The following is a 23,986-nucleotide window of genomic DNA, read 5'->3' as shown; positions in this document are numbered from 1 at the left end:
TGGGCTTTTTCTGGACAGCTAATTAATTCAGTGAGCTCCTCTCTCATAGCCAAGGCAAGGAAAATAAGTCCCACGGTAGACTGTGCTGCTTTCCCCCTTTCCGCCCACCTGCCTGAGCCACAGGGGGGAAATTACCCCATGCTGGTGGGTGGCCTTAGGACTTATTAAATAGTTTGTTCTAAGTAAGAATGATCTTGTGGTCAAAAGACTCTCAGATCAGAACCCCAACTTCCCAGTCCCCCCAACCCAAAAGCCAGGGAAGCGGATGTTACATTCCTCATTCAAGCTTTCTGGAGGTTTCTAGCCACTCCCTCCAGGAAAAGAGGAGTTGAGTGTTTAAGGTGAGCAGTAAGGGATGGCACAGAACCACCCCCAGATGTAGGCTGGTGCCTAGCTATTTTCCAAAATATATTTGCAAATGGAGAAAGTGAGTGTGGAGAAGGGACATTATTGCCCCAGGAACCCCTCCCCGCTCCACACAATACCCACTCTCCCCCGGGTCTTTATTTCATCTTTAAAAAAACAACAACAAAGTAAAAACAAAACAAAAAAGCACTCTGTACAAGGACTGGATCTGGACGCTGTTGCTGCTCTCTTCTTCCTGGGGGCAGCAGTAGGTGTCAGGGACAGTCTCTGAGGGGTTGCTCTTGCTCTTAGATGTTCCCCTGGGGCCTCTCCCCCTCCTAGGCCAGCTTCCCCAAATCCTTAAGTACTGAGGAGCTGGAAGTAGAGCGCCAGGCTGGACTGCTACCCCCGGTGAGGCGACTATGACAGTGGCATCCATTGGACCCTGGAGTCCACAGGGCTCCACAATCAACCAAGGCTCCCCAGCGCTGCCATCTTCCACCATGCTGGGCCCCTGTCAGCCACTGGGGAACTCAAGCAGGAAAAAAGTTCCTTCAGACAGGTTCCTGGCATGGCAGGCTCCCCTGGATATGGCTGGAGAGCCCTTCCCCACCTCGTGGTGATGGGCTAGAAGTCATGGTGATGGGCACAGCAGGGCCCCAGGGGACTTGGCCTTCTCATTCATACTGGCACGTCCAGGCCCAGGTACTCAGGGTTTTCTGCTGTTGGAGTCCCTTCAAAGGTGCTGGGTGGAGACCCCCGCTCTGATGAGTCCTGGTCCCAGTAATAGAGGTTGTCAAAGGCTGGGCTGAAGGCAGGAGGAGGGTGGGGCTGAGGAGCAGCCCCTCCCCGGGGTGCCAAGTACTCGGGGTTCTCCACGGCACCCCCAAAGGCAAAAACGTCTTTGACAACCCCATTTTTCCCTGGGGAGAGAGTTTTGGGCCTTTCCAGAGTGGCACCAGCAGGTCGGGCAGGAGGCACAGGGCTTTCTAGGGGTAGTGGGGGCTGCAGCCGAACATCTGGCTGGTTCACATATTCTGAAAGGGCAAGAGACGAGGACTTGTTAGGAAAAGAGACCCAGGTGTCTGCTGCCCCTGCAGTGGACCCTGGGCTGAGGGTCCCCAACTTCCCCCACCTCCCAGTCTCTCAGCTTGGGCCCAGATTCCATACCAGGCTGGGGGTTGCAGGTCAAGGGGGCAACGTAGCCATCAGTCTCAGAGGGCAGGGGTACTGTGGGGTCCTCACTGTACCGCTGTAGAGGGCTGGGGTCATGTGGAGGGAGGCTTTGCAGCCCCTTGGCTGCCCCCATTCCCAGGTCACCATCAAACACATCAGAGCCAGCCCCTTCTGAGGGCGCCAGTGGAGACCTGGGGGGCTCCTCTTCAGAGGGCTCCAGCCCCAGCGTCAGCTCACCACCGCCACTCTAGGGACAAGAGAGAAAGTCATGGATCTGAGATGGGGACTCCATGGGAGGTGACAGGATCACAGGAGGAAAAGAGAGGTCATCTTTGGGGTATGACATAGTCACCATGGAGAGAATGGGGTCACAGAGGTTGGAAAGCAATAGGAATCCTTAGGGACAATGGGGTCTCTGGGAAAGGTAGTGGTTAGGGAACATCAGAGAAAGGGGCCCTAGTTTATTGGGGTGGGGGTGGGGGTAACCAAACAGCCACCACAGTGTGACCGAGGGCACTGACCCGGGTGGACGAGCTGCGGTGCCTGTGGTGGGCTGTGCCCCCAGCGCCTGGGGCAGGGTCTGGGCAGAAGAAGCCCTGCTGGGGTACCAGATACTCCTCAGCATCCACCAGGTCCCCCATGTCATCATCCTCTAGCAGCGAGCGGTAGAAGGTGCTGTCCAAGGGGCTGGCCGGGCCCAAGTCCTCATTCTGGGGAGGAGGGAGACACGGGGTGGCAGCCCCTCCCCAGCCCGGTGTGCAGCCTCCCGGGGAAGGCTCGCAGAGGGCAAGAGGCCGGCACCCAGGGGCCATTTCCCTTTCCCACCCTGCGGAAGGGTGCTCTCTTAGTCATAGGCAGGGATAGGGCACAAAGGCCCAGTACCTGGATGACCACAAAGCGCTGGGGATCCCTGGCCATGCGGGAGAATTCGGCCACCAACTCCCGGAACCTCGGCCGACATTCAGAGTCAATCATCCAACCTGGGGCAGGAGGGAGCTCAGCATCTAGTCCTGGGTGCAGCCTGTGTGCTCGCTGCCATTCCACCTCCCACTCCCTCTCCAGCCTGGTCTAGACAACCCCAAGGGACAGCCCAAAGCCCACAGGTGCTAGAGAACCAGTACCAGACTCTGGGGTCTTCAGCCAGAACCTTTGCACATCTCTACTAGTTTCCCATTTTAATTTTGCATAGAAGTCTCTTTCTAACTGTTCCTCTAGAGAACCTCTGGACTCTACTGCAGAAGGGACACGAGATGCTTTTGAGGCTCCTTTAAATATACCAGGGGCCCTGGGTCCACATACATCCTGCTCTTGGTCCCCTCCCATGCCCCTTGTGGGCGCCTCCACCCAGCACCTCCCAGCCCTCCTCCGAGCAACCTGGACAGCTCAGCCACGCACATTTGACCATGATCATGTAGACATCGATGGTACAGATTGGGGGCTGGGGCAGCCGCTCCCCCTTCTCCAGCAGGTCAGGGATCTCCCGGGCTGGGATCCCATCGTAAGGTTTGGCCCCAAAAGTCATCAACTCCCACACAGTCACACCTAGGGTGGAGACAGAGACAGGGGTCGAGGGTTGGGGGACCAGCAGAGCTTTAGTGTGCAGAGCCCAGAGACTCTGCCCAGGAGCCCAGCACCATGGCAGGGGGAGGGAGATGTGATGCCAAGAGACAGGACCTACCCAGTCTCTCCCCAGTCTCGGGGACTTACATGGACCCTGCAGCGTGGGGCACAGGCAGCCCCTTCCTTCCCTCCCACATGCTAAGGTGGCCCCATAATTCTCCCCATCCCAGCTCTCATCCTCCCACTAGCATCCCCCCCACCCTCCCCACCACGCACCGTAACTCCACACATCACTCTGGTGGGTGAACCGCCGGCGGAGAATGGACTCCAACGCCATCCACTTGATGGGCACCTGGGAGAGCAGAGGAGGAAGTCCTCCAACTGGGTGCGATGGAGAGGTGGCCATTCTCAGAGTTCTCCCAGGGGCCAGACCTCCTCCGCCCCAACCCACACTGCTCCCTCCTCTGACCTTGCCCCCATCGGCGTGGTACTCTGTCTCGTCAATGTCCAGCAGGCGAGCCAGCCCGAAGTCGGTAATCTTGACATGGTTGGGACTCTTGACCAGCACGTTCCGGGCGGCCAGGTCCCGGTGCACAAGCCGCACATCCTCTAGGTAGCTCATCCCCTGGAATGGCAGGCACCAGTGTGGACCTTCTGGGACCCCACCCTGGTCCCGTGTGGAGACAGGGGCTTGCTCCCAAGGGAGCTGCGGAGCCCAGGCCCCCCAGGCCCCTACGTGCATACCTTGGCAATCTGCACACACCAGTTCAGCAGGTCCTGGGAGCCCAGGCGCCCGCGGTGTTCCCGGACGTGGTCCAGGAGGCAGCCATAGGGCATGAGCTGTGTCACCAGCTGCACCGTGGATGTCAGGCAGATGCCCAGGAGGCGGGAGACATACGGGGAGCCCACACCAGCCATCACGTATGCTTCCTGGGGGTGAGGGTTCACTGAGAAGTTACAGGGGACCACAAGCCCCCAGCCACACACCCCGCCTAAGGGACCACTGCAACCCTCACTAACTAGAGGTTAAGTGCCAAGGTTTTGGGGGAATCACATCTCCCCAATACCCAGAAAAGAAAGCCCAGAGCCCCGACCTGCAGCTGGGGGTCCCTCCTATACTGCCAGCAGGAGAGGGCGGAGGGGCTTACGTCCAAGATTTCTTTGTTGGCTTTGGGGGATGTGTTTTCCCTCAACACTTTGATGGCCACTGGGATTTTCACATTCTCCCCATCAGGAATCCAGATGCCCTGGGCAGAAAGAGGAAAATGTGAGGTAGAAGATCCCACCTGCCTTCCAGGCCACTATCTGTGCTCTGAACGTCCTTCCCCAGCCCTGGGCCTGCCCCTCTCCCTTTGTTCCTGCCTCTGTAACTGCCCCCTGCCAAACAGCACTGTCCCCAGCCCTTGCCCCTCCCTTCGGAACTCCTGACCACAGCCCTCCAGGCACCGCCCCACCCTCTAGGACTGCCCACCGCAGGAACTGGCCTGGACCCTGACCTTGTAGACGGTGCCGAATGCTCCGGATCCAAGCACCTTCACCTTCCTTAGCTCTGTCTCTTTCAGGATCCGCATCTGAGCCTGGTTGGGCATCGCTCCACTTGGCGTCAGCGGCTCCACCAGCTGGGACGAGGGGGTGGAGGGTCAGTGCTGGGCGCTGGCTCTGGACCCCAGGCAGGCTGGGAGGCCTTCACGCCGCCTCACCTCTGTTTCCTGCAGCAGCCTCCTCATTGTGTACTTCCGGATTTTCTGCTGCCTTCGCTTGATTAGGATCCCACAGACTAGCCCCAAGACCACGGCCAGCAGAATGCCCACCACAGCGGGGATGATGTACGTCAGAGGGCTGGAGGCGGGAGTCACAGTCAGGGACTCAGGGCCAGTCTGGGGTGGAAGGGATGAGGGGGGCCCATGGACAGACACAAAGGTCCCCGACACTGAGAAAGGGAAGTCGAAAGAGTGACCCAGCTCTGTCCCTCTGCTCCCTACTCGAAAGCCTGCCTTGGCTCCCCGCTGCCTCCACAATAAAGTCCAAAGTCCTTGCAGGCATTCGAAGCCCTCTCCATCCACATCTGCAAATTCTCTCTGTTCTTGCCCTTGGCTCTAACTCAGGGCTCTACAACTTCATGGTGTAAAAACCACCAAGGAGCTTGTTAATACAAATGCTCTTACATTGGGGCCACATCTGCGACTTAACGATAAACCCATTGTTAAGTTGAGAATATCATAAATCGAAATCCATTTAAGACACCTAAACTCCCTTAAACGTGCTCGAACACTTACACCGCCAGCAGCCTACAGTTGGACAGAATCGTCTAACACAAAGCCTGGTTTATAATAAAGTGTTGCACATCTCATATACTCTATTGACTACTGCACTGAAGGTGAAAAACAGAAGGGCTATCCAGGTACTTGAATGCGTGTTGCTTTTACACCACTATAAAATTGAAAAATCATAAGTAAAATCATTGTAAATTGGGGACCGTCTGTATGCACAATTCTGGAGCCCCACCCCCAGAGATTCTGACTGCTGCACGGGGTGGGGCCCAGGAATGTAAACCCAATGATTCTGATGTTCTAGCCAAGTTATTCACCCCTACGTCACAATTTTCCACACTTCCCAGCCTTTGCATATGCTGTTCCTTCTGCCGGACCACCATTTCTCCACCGAGTCTTCTTCCAAGACCCAGCTCACCCTGGGATAGATGGAGCTCTGGGCATTGACCTGACATTCTTGTCATCCTGTCCCCTCTGCTTAGCACAAGGCCTAGCACATAGTAAACCTCTAATGCATGTTTGCTTTTTTGGTTTTGTTTTGTTTTGTTTTTTTAAAAGCAATGTCTCGCTCTGTCGCCTGGGCCAGAGGGAAGAAGTGTCATCACAGCTCACTGTAACATCAAACTTCTGGCCTCAAGCACCTCGGCCTCCCAGAGTGCCAGGATTAGAGGTGTGAGCCACAGCGCCCGGCCTGCATGCTTGTTTTGTGGACAATTGCTTAGGTCAGACTCCTCAAAGGCCTTCCCAAAGCTCCCAGCTGCCCAGAAAATGAAGTCCAACATTGTGGCCTGGTGGTGAAGGCCTATCCCCTGCAGATCTGGCCCTGACCTGACTCCAACTTGACCCCATCCCCCCACCTGTGTGCTTACTCAACAGCCCACCACACCAGAACCTTTGAACACAGCCTAGATTTTCCTGACACTTGCCCCCAGTGCTTTCCACCTGAATGCAAGTGAAATACCTGCCCCCCTTTCAAGGCCTGGCTCAAATGCCACCTCCTCCTTGAAGCACCCTGCCATCCCCAGTTAAGAAGTCACCGTTCCCTCCTCAGGGCTGCAGCTGCGTTCTCAATCTACCTTGAGTTCCAAGGAGTTGAACTTTGCCTGTGTCCCTCGCGAGGCATCAGACTACTCGAGGGTGGGAAGGCATTAGCCATCTTAGCCATCTGTCCCTGCAATCCCCCCCGCCCCAAGCATCCTGAGCAGGTCCTCTGTCCATTTATTGAAGCAAATTGAAAGGAGGATCCACAGTGGGTGGGAAGGGACATGTGTCATGTCAGGAGACCCTGCCTCCCCACAGCAGTGACCACCCAGGGTCCAATGGAGAAGTGAAGGACAATAGGGGGTACATCCTGGGGACCAGGCCAACCTGGCTCGTTGCTCAGCAGGGCAGCCCTTGTCATCCAGGTCCACGCAGCTGCAGGAGAGAGAGTCTCGTCAACAACTTTGGGAGCCACCCTCCTGGGCTCACTCCAGCCTCACCACAACCCCAGGAGGTGGGTGTGGTTGGGTTATTATCCCCATTTGACAAAGGCAGAAACTGGGCTCAAGGTCACCAGTGCTCTTTCTACCACCCCACAAAGGATTCCTTCTCCAGTCTGGGAACCCGCACCCCCTGCTCCCCTCCTCCTGCCCGTGGTGGGTCGGAAGGGGTGGCCACCAGAAACATCAAGTCTGAAAGCTCAGCTGTTCCCTCCCTACCCTGGTACAATTTCTCCAGAAGTAGTTTGGCAACACCTTTTAAACAACACTTATGACCCAGCAGTTCCACCTCTCGACGCCAGCACCTGCACACTAAGGGGCACGCACAAGGACGCTCACTTGTACATGGAGCTCAATTGCAAAAAACTGTGCAAAAAAAGGAAACAAGCAAAATATCCCTCCAATAGGGACAGGGTTAAATTACATTCGTGCTATAGATAGAGTAGTTTAAAAAAACAGGAGGTAGATCTATATGTACTCACAAGAAAGGATACATAAAGTGGGTAAAAAAGCAAAACGCAGAACAATATGTAGAGTTCATGATCCCATGTACATTAAAAAATGCACACACACTCACAAATCTGATTATAGGTAGTGGAACTATATGAAAAAGCTGTTCCATGGTTTGGATTTTTTGGTAAGAGAAGGGTCTCACTCTGTCATATAGGCTGGAGTACAGTAGCATGGTCATAGCCCACTGCAGCCTCAACCTCCTGGGCTCAAGCGATCCTCCCACCTCAGCCTCCCAAAGTGCTGGGATTACAGGCATGAGCTACCACACTGGGCCTAAAATTGCTCTTTCTTGACCATTTTTGACTTAGACTAACAGGAATCTTATATGACTCAGCCTAATATAAATGCAATCTGCATATGTACATATGGAGAGAAAAGCCTGGAAGGATGCACACACCAAAGCCAATGCAGTGGCTCTTCCTGGGGAGGAGGGAGAGTGGGTAGGCAGGGGAGGGCAGTCAAAGGACATGTTTGCTTTGAACATTTATACTTTTATATTGCTGAAAATGTTTACCACAAGATCATACTCATGTGTTTCCTGTGTAAAGACAACTAAATGAGAACAATTAAAATAACATAGATCACTATGTTGGAACATGGAAAAACACTGCAAGATTCTGTTAAGTGATTAAAAGCAATTTGCAAACAATACATAAAGCCTATGATCCCATTGTGGTAAAAAGAAATATATGTTAAAAGGTACACAGATAGAAACAACTGAAGAATAATAATATGTATTAACATATGTAGTTTATACATATAAGATATGAGAATGTTCACAGATAAAAACAATTAGATAATACATATTAACATATATATTATATATATAATAGTATATATATGCTAGAATATGCAGAGATTAAAAATAACTAGAGAGAAAAATTTCCAAATTATTAACAGTGGGGATAGAACTGCTGGTGACATTAATTTATATTGCATGGGGTTTTTTTTGTTTGTTTTTGTTTTTTTTTTGTGGCCAAGGCTAGGGTGCCATGACATTGGCCTGGCTCACAGCAACCTCATACTCCTTGGCTCAAGTGATCCTTCTGCCTCAGCCTCCCAAGGAGCCAGGACTACAGGTGAGTGCCACTATGCTCGGCTAATTTTTTTTTGTTTTTAGTAGAGACAGGGTCACGTTCTTGCTCAGGCTGGTCTCAAACTCCTGACCTCAAGCGATCCTCCCGCCTTGGCCTCCCAGAGTGCTAGGATTACAGGTGTGAGCCACCGCGCCCGGCCTATATTGCATGTTTAAATTTAAAATTTTTAACAGCATGTGTTACTTCTGTGATCAGAAAAGATATGAAAAAGGTAGCAGTGTCCCCCTTTTACAATAAGAGCTTTCCTGAAAGGAAAGCCCTCCTTTCTGCAGAAAAGGCCCCCAGACTCACGAGTGGGTGCAGTTGATGGGGCACGGCTGGCACGTGCCCTCCTCATCCGGAAATTTCCAGATGGGCATATAGGAGAGGTCAGGTTTCACACCGCTGGGGCAGCGAGCCACGCAGAAGGGAGGGTCCTTGTAGTGGGCACAGGCCACGCACTGGTCAGCCTCCTGGGTGGGGAGAAAAGGTTTGTGGGGGCCGGCACTATGACCCTTCCCACAGCCACCCAGCAACTATTTTCACCCTGGTCCTGGGATAAACACCCTGCTCTTCTCCCAGGCTCTGTGGACCCTCCCTCTGGGGCCTCCTTCAAGCCTGGTCCTGGGCGGGGGCTTCAGATGAAGAACTGGAGGCTCCCGGAGAGGGAAGCGAATTATCTAAGGTGTAACAGCGAGTAACAACAATAACCATTTTGCAGAAAGCCTTTTCAGTGCTTAGGCACTGTGCCAAGCCCAGCCTAATTTCATTCTTGCCACACCCCAGCGGGGTAGGTACTATTATCATATTCATTTTAGAAATGAGAAAACCAAGATTGGAAGCAGGGCCTGAAGTTAAATCCAGGTAGTCTAATGCCTGAGCCAGCAGGTCTAACCACCTTTGCACAGCCACAGCCAAGAATTCAGGCCTCTTGGGACCTTTCCCAGTCTGAAGGGCCCTGGAATCCCCCAGCTCCCGTCTCCGTCCACCCTCCTCTAGCACACCCTGCGGCTTCCCCCCATCCTGCCAGGTCCCTGGCAATGCCCCCTCCTTCCTGCCACCCAGCTCTGAGCCCACGAGCACCTCACCGATCCAAAGCAGGTCACTGAGCCGTTCTGGGGCTGACACTCAGGGTGGCATGGCAGACAGTGCCTGCCATTCACATACTCCCTGGGGAGCCTGAGGAAAGGGACATTGTTGGGGGATCTGGGAAGAGCTGCTGTGCACCCCTCCAGCCATCCCGCTCCTCTGCCCCACATACCCCTGCAGTACTCGGCACTCCTCCACGCACTCCTGGCCCCGAAGGAACTGGCTGCAGTTGACACACTGGGTGGGCCCCGGACCCCAGCAGTGCCCGTGGGCACACAGCGGGTAGCAGGCCAGGTCCTTGCCCACTGCAGTGAGGAGGAAGGGACCAGAGGAGACTCTTAGAGGAGGCCCCATGTCCAAGTGAACCAGGGGAAGGGGCTGTGGGTGTGGCTCTGGGCTGGAAGGGTGGGGACAGGTGCTAGCCAGTGCAGGGAGAGGAAGAGTTCTGAGATTCCAGAAACAGAGAGGGGACAGGAAGGATGCCAACGGCAGTGTGGTAGGACCCAGCTAGAAGCCACGCCAAGAAGCCACGCCAGGCGGAGCAGAGTCAAGATCAGTACACCAAGGACAGGCAGTCTGCACAAGTCCAGGAAAGCTGCTGCCAGGCCCGCCGGGCACTCCCGTGTGCTGGCAGACAGGGCGCGTGCAGCACCGGGCTCCCTGTCTTACCACACTCGTTCTCTGGCCGGTTGGCAGTGTGGAGCAGGGCCTGGTGCGGGTTCCGGAAGAGCTGGTCCCAGGGCACCGTGTGTACGAAGCAGAGGCGGGCGTTGCGGTGGATGAGGGCCAGGCCACTGCCCAGTTCCCGCAGCGAGCGCAGCCCCAGCCAGCTGATGCCCAGCCCTTGCAGGGTCAGCGAGTAGGCGCCACTGTAGGAGGAGGGGTGCTCAGCTGCCGGGTGGGCCCCTTACCACTGCCCCCTTCCCTGTCAGCAAGGGCTGCCCTCACCTTCCTCCTGTCCCCAGCACATTCTGTGAGTTCTCGTGGAAAGGTTACTGCTGTGTCCCTGGGGAACAGGAACACTCCCCTATGCCCAAAGCTTCTCACAGGGACTCTTCCCTGGGACTCCTTCCCATCAGGCCCCACTCCCCCTTACTCACTCGTGCAGAACTCGTCCCCGGATTACTTGAAGGTTCTGGAAGACGCTGAGGTCAGGCAGGCTGTCCGGCCATGCCGAGATGTACAGGTAACCTGCAGGCAGAGGGTGAGATTAGGGGTGTGGGGACAGGGCGAGGACCCCCAGCCCCCCAGCAGCAGGATGCAGAGAGACAGCCCACCTGTGATCTCCTCCAGGGTTTCAAACACTCGGAGCTGCTCTGGCTGTAGGGGGGCGGTGTTGGAGGCTGGGTCCCTGGAAGGATCAGGAGAAGAGTCAGCAGGGGCGGGAAGGGAGTGGGCATCACCCCCAGAGCCAGGCCTGCCACCCACTCCCCACCCCAGCATTAATGCCGTCACTTAAGCCCTTTGCTGATCGGGCCAGGCTGTTCCCATCCTGAGAACTTCAAAGCCCAGGCCTTATTTGGCAGGATCTATCAAAACAGTATTTATACCCTTTGATCTAGAAATCTTACTTCTAGGAATGTGGCCTAGAGAGACGCTGGCCTCTGTTCAGAGGCATGTGCAAGACAGAACTGTTAGTAACAGTGAAAACTGAAAATGACCTAAATGTCCATCAGGAAATAGGTAGGCTGTTCAAACCCTGATCTCTCCAGACCACAGAGTAAAAGCTAACATTTAGGAGCACTTAGTACCTGCCAGGCGCTGTTCTAAGAGTGTTGCCAATGTTAACTCATCCAAGTTTTATAACCACCTTATGAGGTTGGGACTATTCTTGCCCCCAGTTACAAATGAGGAAACTGAGGCACGGCAAGACTGTCATGTGCCTAGTAAGTGGTGGAGCCAGGTTTCAAACCTGGGCAGTCTGGCTTAAGTCTGGGCTTTTAGCTGCCTCGCTTTGCTGCCACCTGCTCCACAGCTGTTGAAAGAAGGCAGCTCGACTGGCTCCGCAAAGCAAGGGGCAGACAGCACTCACAATACATAAACCGACCTCCCCTGCAAAACCGTTACAACTGTGTCTCTCCGTGTGTGTGTTATAAATTGTCTGGATGAACACACACAAACTTAACAACGGTACCCTCTGGAAAGGAGAGTACAGAGGTAAAGGAAGTATGGAAGGGAATTTTTTCTTTTTTTAGTCCATTTTGAAAATTGAAGTATAATTTACATATAACAAAATGCAGACTCTTGGCATACGGTTTGATGAATTTTGACAGATGCATTCACTCCTGTATCCACCACCCCAATCAATACTCAGAACATTTCCATCACCCTGGAAATTTCCCTTGTGTCCTCCCCTTTCCAGGAAGGGCTGCCCCACTGCAGGGCAGCTGCTATTCTCTGATCTCTCTCACCATGGAGTGGCTTCGTCTGTCCAGAGCATCACATAAAAGGAATCACACAGTATGGATTCTTGTGCCTGGCTTCTTTGGCTCAACATGTTTTTGAGATTTATTCATATTGTGTGTATCAGTAGTTCATTTTTTTTTGTTGCTGAGAGGAATTTCATCGTACGGATATACCACCACTTGTTTATTCATTCACCTATTGATGTGCACTTATTTCCAATCTGGGGCTATTATGCATAAAGCTGCTGTGAACTCACGGGGAATTTTACTTTATCTAGATGGTTTGACCTCTGTACTGTACAAGTCCGTGTTCACAGATAACTTATCATTTACAAAAATAATGCCCCTCCCCCAAGTCCCTGTGGCCTCTGGTCTCCCACCACCCACCTTTGCATTCCTGGCCCCCACCTCTGTCTCCCACCATCCCCCAGAGATGCTGCCATATCTAGGTCCTCAGGACGCTGTGTCTGTCCTGACACTGCCTCAGGCCCCTGTGCACACCCTTACCCATCAAAGCTCTCCGGCAGAAATGCCAGGCTCCCAAAGATCTTCTTGCAGCCAGCAAACTCCTGGATGTTGGCACTGGTGACAGCCCTCGCCTCTCGAAGGTGCTCCACACCCAGACCATAGCACACTGTGGGGAGTGGGCGGGCAGGTGGTGAGGGGCCATCTCGGCCTTCCTAGTGGGACTGAACAGCACCAGGGTCCTGTCTGCAGTCCCTGCCTGGGGCCACAGGCGCCCTCCCCACAGTGGCAGGAGATACAGGGAAACTCTAGGACTAGGCAGGGCCAGGGGCAGAGACAGTGGCCCCGGGAGGGTGTGAGGACAGGGTAGGACAGGGTGGGCTGGACCAGGCTGGGTGTGCAGAGGGACAGGAACTGCAGCTGGCCCAGGGGGCAGTGAGTGGGCACCTCGGGCACAGGGCTTGCTGCACTTCTCACACCGCTGTGTTCCGTCCTCAGCTGTCACCTCTTGGTTGTGCAGGGGGCAGACCAGGGTGCAGGATCCCACATCCGTAGACAGGTAGTTGTCTGAGGAGACCAGGAACATGTGTCCATGTGCCCCAGCCCTTCATGTGCCACCATGAGCAGTGTCACCATGCCCAGGTACAATAAGAATAATATCAACCAATACTGAAAAGCCCTCACTACGTGTCTGAACACGTGACACTCACATACTCCTTACAACAACCGTATGTGATCAGCACTGTTAGATTCCTATTTTGTAAAAAGGGAAACCAAAGCGCAGAGTTGTGTAAATTATTCAAGGTCATTGTGCTAGTGAGTAGAGGAGCCAGGATTTGAACCCAGTCTGGCTCTCCACTTTGTCCTCTCATCAACTGTAAGGAGGTACAGCCAGGACCTGAAGGCACCCCCTCCCGTTCCCATGGAAGGAAAGGGGCTCCCCAAGTCTGAGCCCAGTCCTGAAATGTCCCTCAGTGAACAGGGGAGCTGTTAAAAAACACCCTGATCTATCCAGACTATAGAATAAAGACCAACATTTAGGAGCACTTAGCTTATACTGGGCACTGTTCTAAAAGCTTTACAAATGTTAACTCATTCAAATTTTATATGAAGTTAGGACCACTGTTGCCTCCATTTTACCAATGAGGAAACGGAGGCACAGCAAGGAGAAGGCCACAGAACTACTAAGTGGCAGAGCCAGGTTTCAAACCCAGGTGGTCCGGCTCCGAAGTCTGGGCTCTTAGCTGCCTGTCTCTGCTGCCACCTGCTCCACGGCCTTTGAAAGAGCTCGACACGAACTGTCACAACGGCTTCTCCAAAGCAAGGGGCGGAAAGTACTCACAACAGGCTGTTGTTTACACAAATCAACCTCCCCAGCACTCACAGGGACAGGCAGTCACACAGCTGGCACCGAACGTATAACGGCCCTCGGGGTTGAGCATGGACTCAAAGGTGTCTGTGTTGTAGGTGACCAGGGCTGGGCAGTGCAGCTCACAGATGCCGCTATGGTTGAAGTGGAGGCAGGCCTGGGGGAGACAGGCAGTTGATTGTCACTGGGCTGCTCTTCCCTGGTGTGCTAGGGGCAATCGGGCAGTACCAGGCAGGGTGCCCACCCCTTGCCCCCTGGGGGTGGGGCCCAGCAAGCACAGGGCAGAGGCACGTACCAGGCAGTCGGAGTGCTTGGGGCCCGTGCAGCCGGCAGCACACTGCTCGTGGCAGCAGTCCGTGGGCAGCGGGCCCTTGCAGCGGGCGCAGCCACCGGCACAAATGGTGCGTGTCACTGTTGGGCAAAGAGTAGGATGAGGGCTGAGCAGCAGCTGGCACTGGATCCTCCCCAGCACCACTTTCTGGGGAGACCTCCTGCCCTAGGGAAGAGGCCCCCCAGGCCTGTCACCCGGCCCCTCCCATGTCACCTGTGTTCCACCCTACCCCGGCCCCCCAGCCTCTGGGCCTCCCTGAGACTCACAGCTCTGACAGTCCTCGGAACTCTGTCCCCAGCAGTGGGAGGCTTTACAAGCTGGAGAACAGGGGTGGCCTGCGGAGAACCAGAAAGAGGCAGTGAGAGATGTCCGACAGTGAGAGGACGGGTCAACAATGGAGAGAGACAGGAACAGCAGCAGAGGCCAAGAGGCAGAAAGCGCAGTGACAGAGGGACCCAGACAGGAAAACAGGGCTCTGAAACCACAGGCCCAATCTAGAAGTGGAGGGAGACGGGCCAGAGAACCACAGAGACAAAGAGACGCAGAGAGCTGGCAGGAGGGACCCAGAGAGAGGCAATGGGTGTTGTCGGAGGCCCGGGCGGCGGAGGTTGTGAGTCAGGACTGGGGACCGGGGGTTGTGAGTCAGGACCGGGGGTCGGGCGGGCTGTCTGGGAGAAGGGGCTGCAGGCGGGGAGGAGCGTGGCTTACAGGCCCGCGAGCGGTTGGTGTCTATCAGCGTGAGAGCCAGCTGGTTATTCTTGTGGAAGATGTCGTTCCACAAAATCGTGTCCTGATGGCAGAGCTGGGGGTTCCGCCGGATCAAGACCCCTCCTTTCAGGATCTCTGGGGGGGAGGCAATAATGAGGGAAGGCTTTCCCCATTTACCACCCCTGTCCTCCCTTGGGACCCTCCTGCTGTCTAAGGGGGAGCAGGCCTTTTAAACAGCCCCCACGTACCCCACGAGGAGAGAAGATATCTCCAGCATCTTCCAGCCCTGTGCCCCCCAACACATACACATGAACACAGTGAGACCCGGGGAGGAGCGAGCTGTCCATATCAGGGTCCGGATGTCCATGTGGACATGAGCTCTCGCCTCCCTCTCACCTCTACCCTGTGAACACTGCTTGGTGGGGGAAAAGAGAGACTGTGGCGTCTGAAACTCAGCCCCACCACTAACTAGCTATGTAATCTTTGTCACTTATCCTTGGCAAGCCTCAGTTTTCTCATCTGTAAAATGAGAATAACACTGATGCTTCCCTTATAGGAATGTAGCATGACTGAGATGGAGTCGCGCATGCAAAGCACCTGGCACCCAGAATTTGGGACACTGTAGCTCCAAGGCTGCCACATACAGTTACATAGGTTGTTCACTGCACACTTGCACTCAGCCAAGTGGGGGCAAAAACCCAGCCTGCATTCTAATGATCAAATTATGTGTGCAGATGCAGGCCGAAACCTCCTAGGAAGAAGGGAAATCTTTTCCTAATCTTCTCAGGGCGTCTTCCCCGGCTCTATCTGTGTCCACCCAGAGGGGAGACCATTTCTAATTTGCACAAAGCCTCCCTGTGGCTAGCAGTGGCCCTGCTCAGCTCTAAATAACCAAGAGAAGGTTTCAGTGATGGTGAAGGTCACCTGTGAGGCTTCGAAGCTGCAGCTCCCGCAGCCCCTCCGGGGAGGCCCCTGTGGCAGGGGTGGCATTGTCTCCATTGTCTAGCACGGCCAGGGCATAGCTGTCCTCAAAGAGCTGGGTGCCTCGCACAATCCGCAGCCTCTGCAGTGGGACCTGCCTCACCCGGTTGTGAGCGATAAGCACATAGCCCTGCACCTCCTGGATGTCCTGGGAGGGGACAGACCAGGGTGGGGTTGAGCCAGACCAGGACCCTGGAACACTACCACCCCCAAGGCCTCCTTGGGGATCCCTAGTGCTTGGGGATCTTGGGCAAAGCCCCCAGGCATGAAGCAGACCTGCTCCCTCACACATGAAATGGAGGTCAAGGCTGCTCCCCACCTGCGTCACCAGATTCCTGTGTGATCGAGAGAGATAATGGTGGGGGAGCACTTTGTGGACTGGGAGTTAGTGTCCCTCCCTGTCTGCATCTCAGTTGCTTCATCTGTAAAAGGAAAGGCCTGGACGAGATGACGTCTGCAATTCAACAGACCAAGCAATGCATACGTGGCCCCACTCCAGCTCCCAGGACACACCCAGCAGGCTGGTTTCCACTCTCGCCTGCGAATAACCTTTTCACAGAAATTTCTCTTTTCGTCTTCACAATGGGTCTCCCAGGATACCTGTTGCTTCCAAGATACAGATAGGGAAACTGAGACTCCGTGAAGCTAAGGGTCTACACCATATTCACATGACTCATCAGTGGCAGAACTGGACCTGCAACCCACATCTCTCACTGTAGGTGGAAGAGGGTTAGTAGCTGGGGCAGTTGGATGGGGGAAGTGACTGTGCTGGCAACAGAGTGCAAAATTTAGCAGAAACACAGATGCATCCCATCCAGAGATGTCCATGGCCGGCCACATTACAGAGAGGGAGTCAACTGATTTTACAGTAGATCGGATGGGGGTTAGACATTAGAAAGGACTTCCTGGTTGAGGAACCACAACAAAGAGGAAATATAGGGAAGGGGCACCTTCTTCTCCCACCCACCCATAAACAGAAGGCTCAGCCCAGCTGAAGGCAGGGCCTAGCTGGGTTGCCCACGGGCCTCACCTGCAGAAAGGAGAGGCTGGCATTGGCCGGCAGGTAGGTGAGTTCCAGGTTACCCTGCACCACCTGACAGCCCTGGTAGAGGTGGCGGAGCATGTCCAGGTGGGTCTCAGGACTGGCTGGGAGCCGCAGCTTCATGTCTGTGCCGGTGCACACTGGCAGGAGGGAGCAGGTGGGTCAGAGGACACTGCCCGTGACTCTGACCTGGTCCCCCCATCCACACTCACTCCCCAGAGTCATGCTGCCTCAGACAGGGGGGAAGCATGACTGAAGGACCCCTCCTGCCACATCCCGTGCAGCTGCAGAGTTAATAACACAAGAAGGCTTGTGTGTTTGGGAAGAAGAAGGAAATCAGAGGAGAGGCTCCTTGTGGCTGGGCCCACCCTGGGCATCCACAGGGGGCCCCAGTGAGACAGCCCCATGCAGCCTGCCCACCAATACAGGGTGCTGGCTGGCAAAGAAAGCCTCTCTTTGTCCCACAGGCACGACCCAGGGCCAAGGGGTAAAAATCCCCCAAGAGAGGCGAGGATGAATCATGAATCCTCTGGGTACCCCCTGCCCCTCTCCCAAGCAAACAAACTAGGGGCATTCTCCCTGCGCCATTCCAACAAGCCCACATGTCAACCTCCTGGCGAGGGATACCACCCCTGTAATGCCACCCACAACGTGGGGAAGGAGTGTCAATTGGAATCGTAGCTGGGGCATAGATGCCATCAGGGGCCTGGTCACCATAGAGACCTCTGGAACTTCCCATGCAGAGAAAAGGCACATCAGGCCCCAGCTGTGGGCATCGGGACCCAGGCTGCAGAGCCTGGGAGAGGGAGATGCATGCTCCCAAGTTTCCTGCGCTGCCACCCTCACCCTCGCCACCTCCTCAGGGCAAGACTCCAAAACCAGCTGGCAGAGTCTGTGCCACGAAACTCCTGCCACAAAGGCACTACGTCAGCCTGTGTAACCGCCCCACGCCGGCCATCAGTCATGGGGCATCAAGATGAACTGCCACACGTGGCCCACCTGGACCCCAGCCTGGTGTCCTTGTGACCAGCAGTACCTACCACACCAGGGACACTAGAGGGGTAAATGACCCCTGGTGAGGGGCGCTCTGGGTAGCAGCCTGCAGCCTCTCTGCCAGCAAGGGGGAGATGAAAGTGCCCAGTGGAACTCGTTTTTCTGCTCTGGTGAGATGAATCACCTAGCGTGTCTTGCCCAGGAGGCTGGGCTGGAGGGTGGGGGCGTGGAGGGCACCCTCAGATCCACAGGCCCACAGGTGCCTGAGCTGCCCGGAATTCCTGTCGTTGGTCACTGCTCCACCTCCCGCGGACTACATGCAGTTCAGGGAAAACACAGGGGCTGGCTTTCGGGTCTGCCCCTGCTTTCCCAGAAACGTGGAGCCTAAGGTCAAATCCTAGGGGGAATGAGATACACCACTGCCTCCAGAGAGCTGGGGAAAGGCAGGTAGGGCAAGCCCCCAGGTCCCACTAGCCTGGGCCAAAGGCCTCAAATTGGTGGCCTCCCAGTAACATCCAGAGTGGTCTCTACTCCCACTCTCTGGGAAGACAGGGAAGGAAGCAAAGAGGGAGGAAGGGGAGAGTCCAGAAATAGAACTCCAGGGTCCATGTCCCCACTAGAGGAGAGGGAGACTGCTGCCTCCCCATGCCAGGCCTCACCCACTCGCACCCCCTCCCCTTCCTCAGCCCCTCCCCCCGCAGACTCCCAAGAGGAACAGGAGCAGGGGGTGGCAGGCCAGGCCCAAAATAACGCCCTGCTGCCAGGACCTCCCCCGGCCTCAGGGCTTCAGCTGCCTCATAGGCACAGCTGTCTCCAGGCCCAGACCCCAGGCCCTGGCCAAGCCCAGTGTCCCTGCAGGGCTGGGGCAGGGGCCGACTCCACCCCCTGCGGGCCCTCTCCAAGGGACACCAACTGTGGCAGCCAGGCAATAGGAAAACAACAACAATGGGACCCAAGTGCAGCCACCTAAACTGGGCGGAGCACCTACTGTGTTCCCTGCAGGCACTCCGGGTGGATCCTCACAACCGTCCTCCAGAGACTGGGACTGCAACCCCCATTTTGCAAAGAAGGAAACTGAGGCTGGCAGGGGTTAGATTCTCCTAAGTTCATAAACCTCGAGAGCAGTGCAGGCAGAATTTGAACTGACTGACTTTAGATCCCACATTCCTTCCACTAGGCCCAACTGCACACACACAAATACACCCCATCCCCCACACCAACATAAACACACCCTAACTCTCCTGATGCCACCAACAGACATTATGGGCTCTAGGCGGGGCAAGGCGGCTGCGCTGGGCAGGAGGGTCAGAAAGGGTGGTAGTCCCGCCCCACTAGCGAGTTTGTTTACCCGATTTGTGGCCAATTTGCGTCTGATTAAGATTCTGAAAGTGTCTGTGAGCGGACAGGTGGAGAACTGGTGCCCTGAGCCCTGCTCCTGGGGAGCTGCAGGCCTGCTGGCTCATCCCCCATCACCCTGATGTGACACCAAGGCCTTCTTGTCCCCTCCTCCCATCCCCCATCTCCTCACCAGTCTCCCACACCAGTCCTCACCTCGGTCCTCTATCTACCCTGCCCCCATTGATTTTCTTCGGGGTAGAGAGTCCTAATTCCACACAGAGGTGTTCTTTGTTTCCAGGGCCCTGTCCCTGGGAAGCCCCAACCTCCAACTTTCCAGGGCAAAGACAGTGTGTGGCAGAACCAGCCCATGGCCAGTTCAGGGCCCAGAGTGAGCACTGGGTAAGTGTTTGCTGAGTGAGTGAATGAATGAAATCCAGCCAAGAGTCTCCAAACCAAAAGAGACCAGTTGAGGTCACAGTATCCATCCCTCTGCTCAGAGCTGGTCACAGTCCTTCATGTCCCTCCTGCTGGACTTAGTGGTCAGAGTTTGGCCCCTGCCCCCTGGGGGTTTTCTCAAATGGGTTCTCTCCTCCCTACCAGCCTGCAGCCCCAGCTGCTTCTCTTGCTCACAGCAGAAAAGCCAACACTTCCACTGGTTCCCGTGAACACTACCAATAAAACCACCTGCAGCCCCTCAGCTCACCCACGCCCCCAGAGCCATGGGGCCAGAGCCCATTCTGGTGATGCCGGGACCCACGCACCACACACACCTGGTGTATCAGGCCTAATATCAGACTAGGGCCTGGGCTGGGGGGTCTTCAGACCAGAACACTAGCTCAACTACTCACTGTGTGACCTTGAGCAAGTCCCTAGACCTCCAGAGCAGAAGCTAAGCCAGACTCCTCTCTAGGCACAGCAGTGCCTGTGATTTAGTGGGCACTGGATGAATGTGTACTGACCTAAACTTGGCTGCAACAACTCTTACTCCTTCGAGAAGGTATATGAGAGTTAAATGAGATAATGAATCTAGAAGCAGTCTGTAAACATGAGGAGGCTTTGTAAACAGAACTGGGACAACACAAACTTTAGCTATAAGAATTCTCCCACTCCATGAAAGAGCACACATCCCTACGTCAGCTCTCTTTCCAGGGGTGGGGAGGATAGGTGGCCTAACAAAAGATGAAGGTGTCACTCCAGAGAAGCTTCCCACAGGTGGAAGTCAGGGAGGGGGATCTCTTTCTAGATCATTCCATCACTCAGGGCCAGGCACAACTACCCTGGACCCTACCCCAGCATCCCAGCCCCAGCCCCACACTGGCCCCTCAGGCTTCCACTCCCTCTGTCTCCCTCACCCGCAGCCCTGGATGTCACTATGGCCTCTGCCCCCTCCTGCCCTCAGCCCCCTGCCATGCTGGGAAGGCCCACAAGGAAGGCAGACATGGGCTGGACACGAAAGGCGAGGACTCCACAGCCAGGAGGGGACCTCAGAGCCCCCCAGCTCAGCCCCACATTCTATAGACCACATACATAGATGGGAAGGTCATTCACCTCTAGTCCCATCTGGCCACCTGCTCAAAGCACTCCTGTTGAAAAGAATAAGATTTTGACCACCTCCTAATGCCACCTCATGAGAGTCCAAAAATGCCCTGAGCATTATGGGATAGCTGGGAAGCCTTGGATAAGTTGCTTCATTTCTCTGAATTTCAGTTTTCTCATCTGCATGTACCTACTTCACAGGATTGTTGCAGAGATGAAATAAAACTATCTACGGAATAAAAGCCTAGCATTTAGGAAGCACGCTGTACCTTTCTAAAAAGTTAAGGCAAGAGGTTTGTGCAGCAGGAATACGAGTAATCTCAAACCAAGAGAGAATAAACAGTGCTTCGTATTGACTTTGGAATGCAACGTATTTTCTTTTTACATTTGATCCTATCTTTTTAACTGTTTTTTCTTGAATATTAAAATGAGCACTTTCCCTAAGTATTTACTAAAGAGAGGAGGTTGTTGGGAGAATCATACTGGAATTAAAATATAAGTGAGCTCTGCAAAATTAAAAGGATGTGTTTGCCACAATTTGCAAAACCTGGACCTCTAAGAAAGGATTTCAGCAAAACCCTGACCCTCTGGGCCTTCTCCCAGCTCTCCCCTTCTCCCACATTCCTGGCCCAGCCCTCAGCCCTGGGATATAATCTGGGTGCTAGAGGCAGCTGGGTGGTGCACTGCCTTTTTAACCATCTCCTGCGTCACACACAGAGCAGTGCAGGTTGAGGGGTGAAGACACGAGGCCCTAGTCCAGAGAACCCACCCTTCAGATCCCAGCTCTGCAGCAACTGCCACTCCCTGCCTGCTCAACTCCCAGGCCACGAAGGAGAGGGCAGCCACTCTATGCTGCAGCCCAGCCTGGCCTCACCCTGCTCATCAGAAGGTCAGAGGTGAAGATGCCCGCCTGGGAAACAGGGCGGGGAAGAACGGGCTCAGGGAAGAGAAGAGCCTTCACCCCAGAAGCAGGCGTGGGGCCACCTCCCGCTGTTTACAGCAGATCTGGCCCAGCACCTTGAAGGAGGTTCCTGGAGAGGACAGAGTTCAGCCTGTCCCCAAGTCAGCAGGGAGACTGCTGTTTGGCAACACAAAGCCCAGACACACAAACACACAGACCACACAACTCAGGAACACCCTGGCATAGTCACGCTGCATCACACACACACACACACACACACACACACACACACACACTGACATCGCTCGGATAACACTGCAATGCACTGGCGGAGGGCCCCGCAGGCAACACACAGACAAGATGACACCCACCCCCTGCCCAGATTCCCTGACCTATGGAGACCACCCACTAATCCCAGAACACTCTCATTTTGTCTTCCCTACAGCCCAGTGATTCAGGGAGAAGTGTCCCCCATCATTCCAAGCAGATTAATACAGTGATTTCAAATGTGTGGTTGGAGTCGCACTGCCAGGGGTCCAATCTGGGCCCCACCACTTACTGGCTGCTACTCAAACTTCTTTTAAGTCCAGGTTTTCCACCTGGAAAATGGGGATGCTAGTAGAACTTCTATTATAGGATTTTTCTAGGATTAAAGGAAAATGCATGCAAAACACCATACATAGTGCCTGGCAGATTATACCTGGCACAGAATATATGTTAGCTTTTATCACTATTGCAAACAGGTGGACAGATGGGTCAGAATACACACTGCCCCCACGTCACCCTGCCCCCCACACAACAGCCCTCTGTATACCCCCATCTGGCCTTATTGCCTTAGCCTCCCTTCCCCTCCGACTGCCCAGGGACCCCTCCCTTGGAACGCTCCCTCTTTACACCCCAGGAAACCCACCACCACCCTCCATGGTCCGCGCGCTCCAGAAGTCACAAAGCACACAGCCCCTAAGCTGGCGGGACAGAAATCTGTTCAAAACAAACCTCTCCCCCTGCCCCCAACCCAGACCCCAGCAGAAGGTAATTCCGCAGCTCGCCGGCCACCCTTTTCTCCCCGGCTCCGGCAGGACAGGTTGCTGTCCCCACCTCCCCCCTCCACAAGGGACCCGGTCCGAGGCAGGAGCGACTAAACTCAATCGGCCGGAGGGGGGCGGGGAGGGGAGGGGGAGGGGCAGGGCAGAGGGGACCCCCGAGGAATCCAGCCCAGTCCGGTCCGGAGGCGGAGGCTGCCAACTGGAAAAGCTTTGAGAACGCTTGAGGGGCTCAAGAAAGGGGAAAACACACTCGCGCTCACTACGCAATCCACCCGTTGGGGGAAAACTTTCTGAACAATTCCAGAGAACTTTTTTGACAAGTTCCCGCAGCTCTCCCGGAGTCTAGAAAGCGCCAGTCTCTTGAATGGGCCATCTCGAGCCGATTCGGTGTGACTGCCCCCCTGCGCCACCTTCTTTGGCCCCCTCCTGCCTGAGGGCCCGGCTGCCCGGAGCGCCTCGACTGTCCGAAACTTCGAGGTGGGAGAGCTCATCCCGGCCCTCTGTCCCCGCCGGCCCGGGGGACCCAGGTGCCAGGGTCCCGCCGCTGCTCCACCCCCTCCCCACACCAGACCCACCTTGGGTGCCCGCGGCTGCGGGGGGCAAGAGGGCGAGGACGAGCCCCCAGCGGCACCAGGCCGCCAGCTCCATGGTGCTCACTGCGGCTCCGGCCCCATGGCTCCGGCTGGACCCGGCTGCGAGGGCGCGGGGCGCGGGGTGCCGGGAAGGGCCCCCAGGGAAGGGGCGCGCGGCTGCCGGGGGGCTTTCCTGGTCTCTGCGGTCCCGAGGGAGGGGAATCTCAGCTCCACAACTTCATTCTTATACTTCCTCACGCAGCCCTCCTCCTCCACCTCCTCCTCCTCCTGTGATTGGGAGCAAGCGCGCTCGCAGCTCGCCCCCTCCAACTGCATTCCAACAAGTCTGGGAGTGGCAACTCCCAGCTTCACTTTCTCCCTCTCCGCGCAGGCCTGGGTGCGTCCCTCCCAGCGCCCGGACGCCTGGGTCGCCCGCAGCAGTTCTCACACATTTCCCTAAAAACAGAGGAGGGCGATTCCGCCCCATCGCCCGGGAGAGCGGGGCCAATTCTCAAGGCTGCCCTTCTTAACTGCCTTTTAAGTCTCAGGTTTTATCTTAAACATTCCTGGAGAGTTTGCATCCTACTCCATCACATGCCTATTTGTTTTAAGATCAAATAATGGTTTTCCCACCACATCCTCAAGTAAAATTGATAGTCAAGGAAGGGGGTGTGTTGTGCTTACTTCGTGGCTTCCAGGACTGCCTGGCATATCTTCTCAAATCTTTTGGGGTATCTTCTCTAGTCTGAAAGGCATGATCTTCAGAGTGTGTTCACAGTCTGGAAGGAA

General features: G+C 55.2%; 1 protein-coding gene across 2 annotated transcripts; it reads right to left on the bottom strand.

Annotated features, from left to right (window-relative positions):
* Window positions 1-486: 486 nt before the first annotated feature.
* ERBB2 (erb-b2 receptor tyrosine kinase 2) lies at window positions 487-23,531 on the bottom strand. Of its 2 annotated transcripts, XM_045526385.1 has the most exons (28): window positions 23,201-23,483; window positions 16,800-16,951; window positions 15,713-15,917; window positions 14,789-14,923; window positions 14,347-14,415; window positions 14,045-14,160; window positions 13,765-13,906; window positions 12,828-12,947; window positions 12,423-12,549; window positions 10,788-10,861; window positions 10,611-10,701; window positions 10,180-10,379; window positions 9,683-9,815; window positions 9,510-9,600; window positions 8,988-9,101; window positions 8,734-8,891; window positions 6,720-6,767; window positions 4,782-4,920; window positions 4,578-4,700; window positions 4,230-4,328; window positions 3,826-4,011; window positions 3,551-3,706; window positions 3,358-3,433; window positions 2,917-3,063; window positions 2,404-2,501; window positions 2,043-2,231; window positions 1,516-1,768; window positions 487-1,382 (listed from the first exon to the last, which is right to left on the bottom strand). In XM_045526385.1, the coding sequence occupies exons 1-28, from the start codon at window positions 23,271-23,273 to the stop codon at window positions 1,027-1,029; spliced, it is 3,870 nt and encodes a 1,289-aa protein (XP_045382341.1). In that variant the 5' UTR covers window positions 23,274-23,483; the 3' UTR covers window positions 487-1,026. The 2 variants fall into 2 exon arrangements, with proteins under 2 accessions (XP_045382341.1, XP_045382340.1); XM_045526384.1 differs by lacking the exon at window positions 8,988-9,101 and having other exon boundaries at window positions 8,734-8,894; window positions 23,201-23,531.
* Window positions 23,532-23,986: the final 455 nt, after the last annotated feature.

The sequence above is a fragment of the Lemur catta genome, chromosome 15 (assembly GCF_020740605.2).
Source record: "Lemur catta isolate mLemCat1 chromosome 15, mLemCat1.pri, whole genome shotgun sequence".
In the NCBI taxonomy this organism is placed as follows: domain Eukaryota; kingdom Metazoa; phylum Chordata; class Mammalia; order Primates; family Lemuridae; genus Lemur; species Lemur catta.
This window is presented reverse-complemented; position numbering and strand designations above follow the sequence as displayed.

Coding starts and splice junctions, on each gene's coding strand:
- ERBB2 (XM_045526385.1), bottom strand. CDS start 23,273: ATGGAGCTGGCGGCCTGGTGCCGCTGGGGGCTCGTCCTCGCCCTCTTG. Junction 12,550..12,827: donor CAGCAAGCCCTGTGCCCGAG/GTGCCCACTCAC, acceptor CACTCCCCACAG/TGTGCTATGGTCTGGGTGTG. Junction 1,383..1,515: donor GACCTGCAACCCCCAGCCTG/GTATGGAATCTG, acceptor TTGCCCTTTCAG/AATATGTGAACCAGCCAGAT.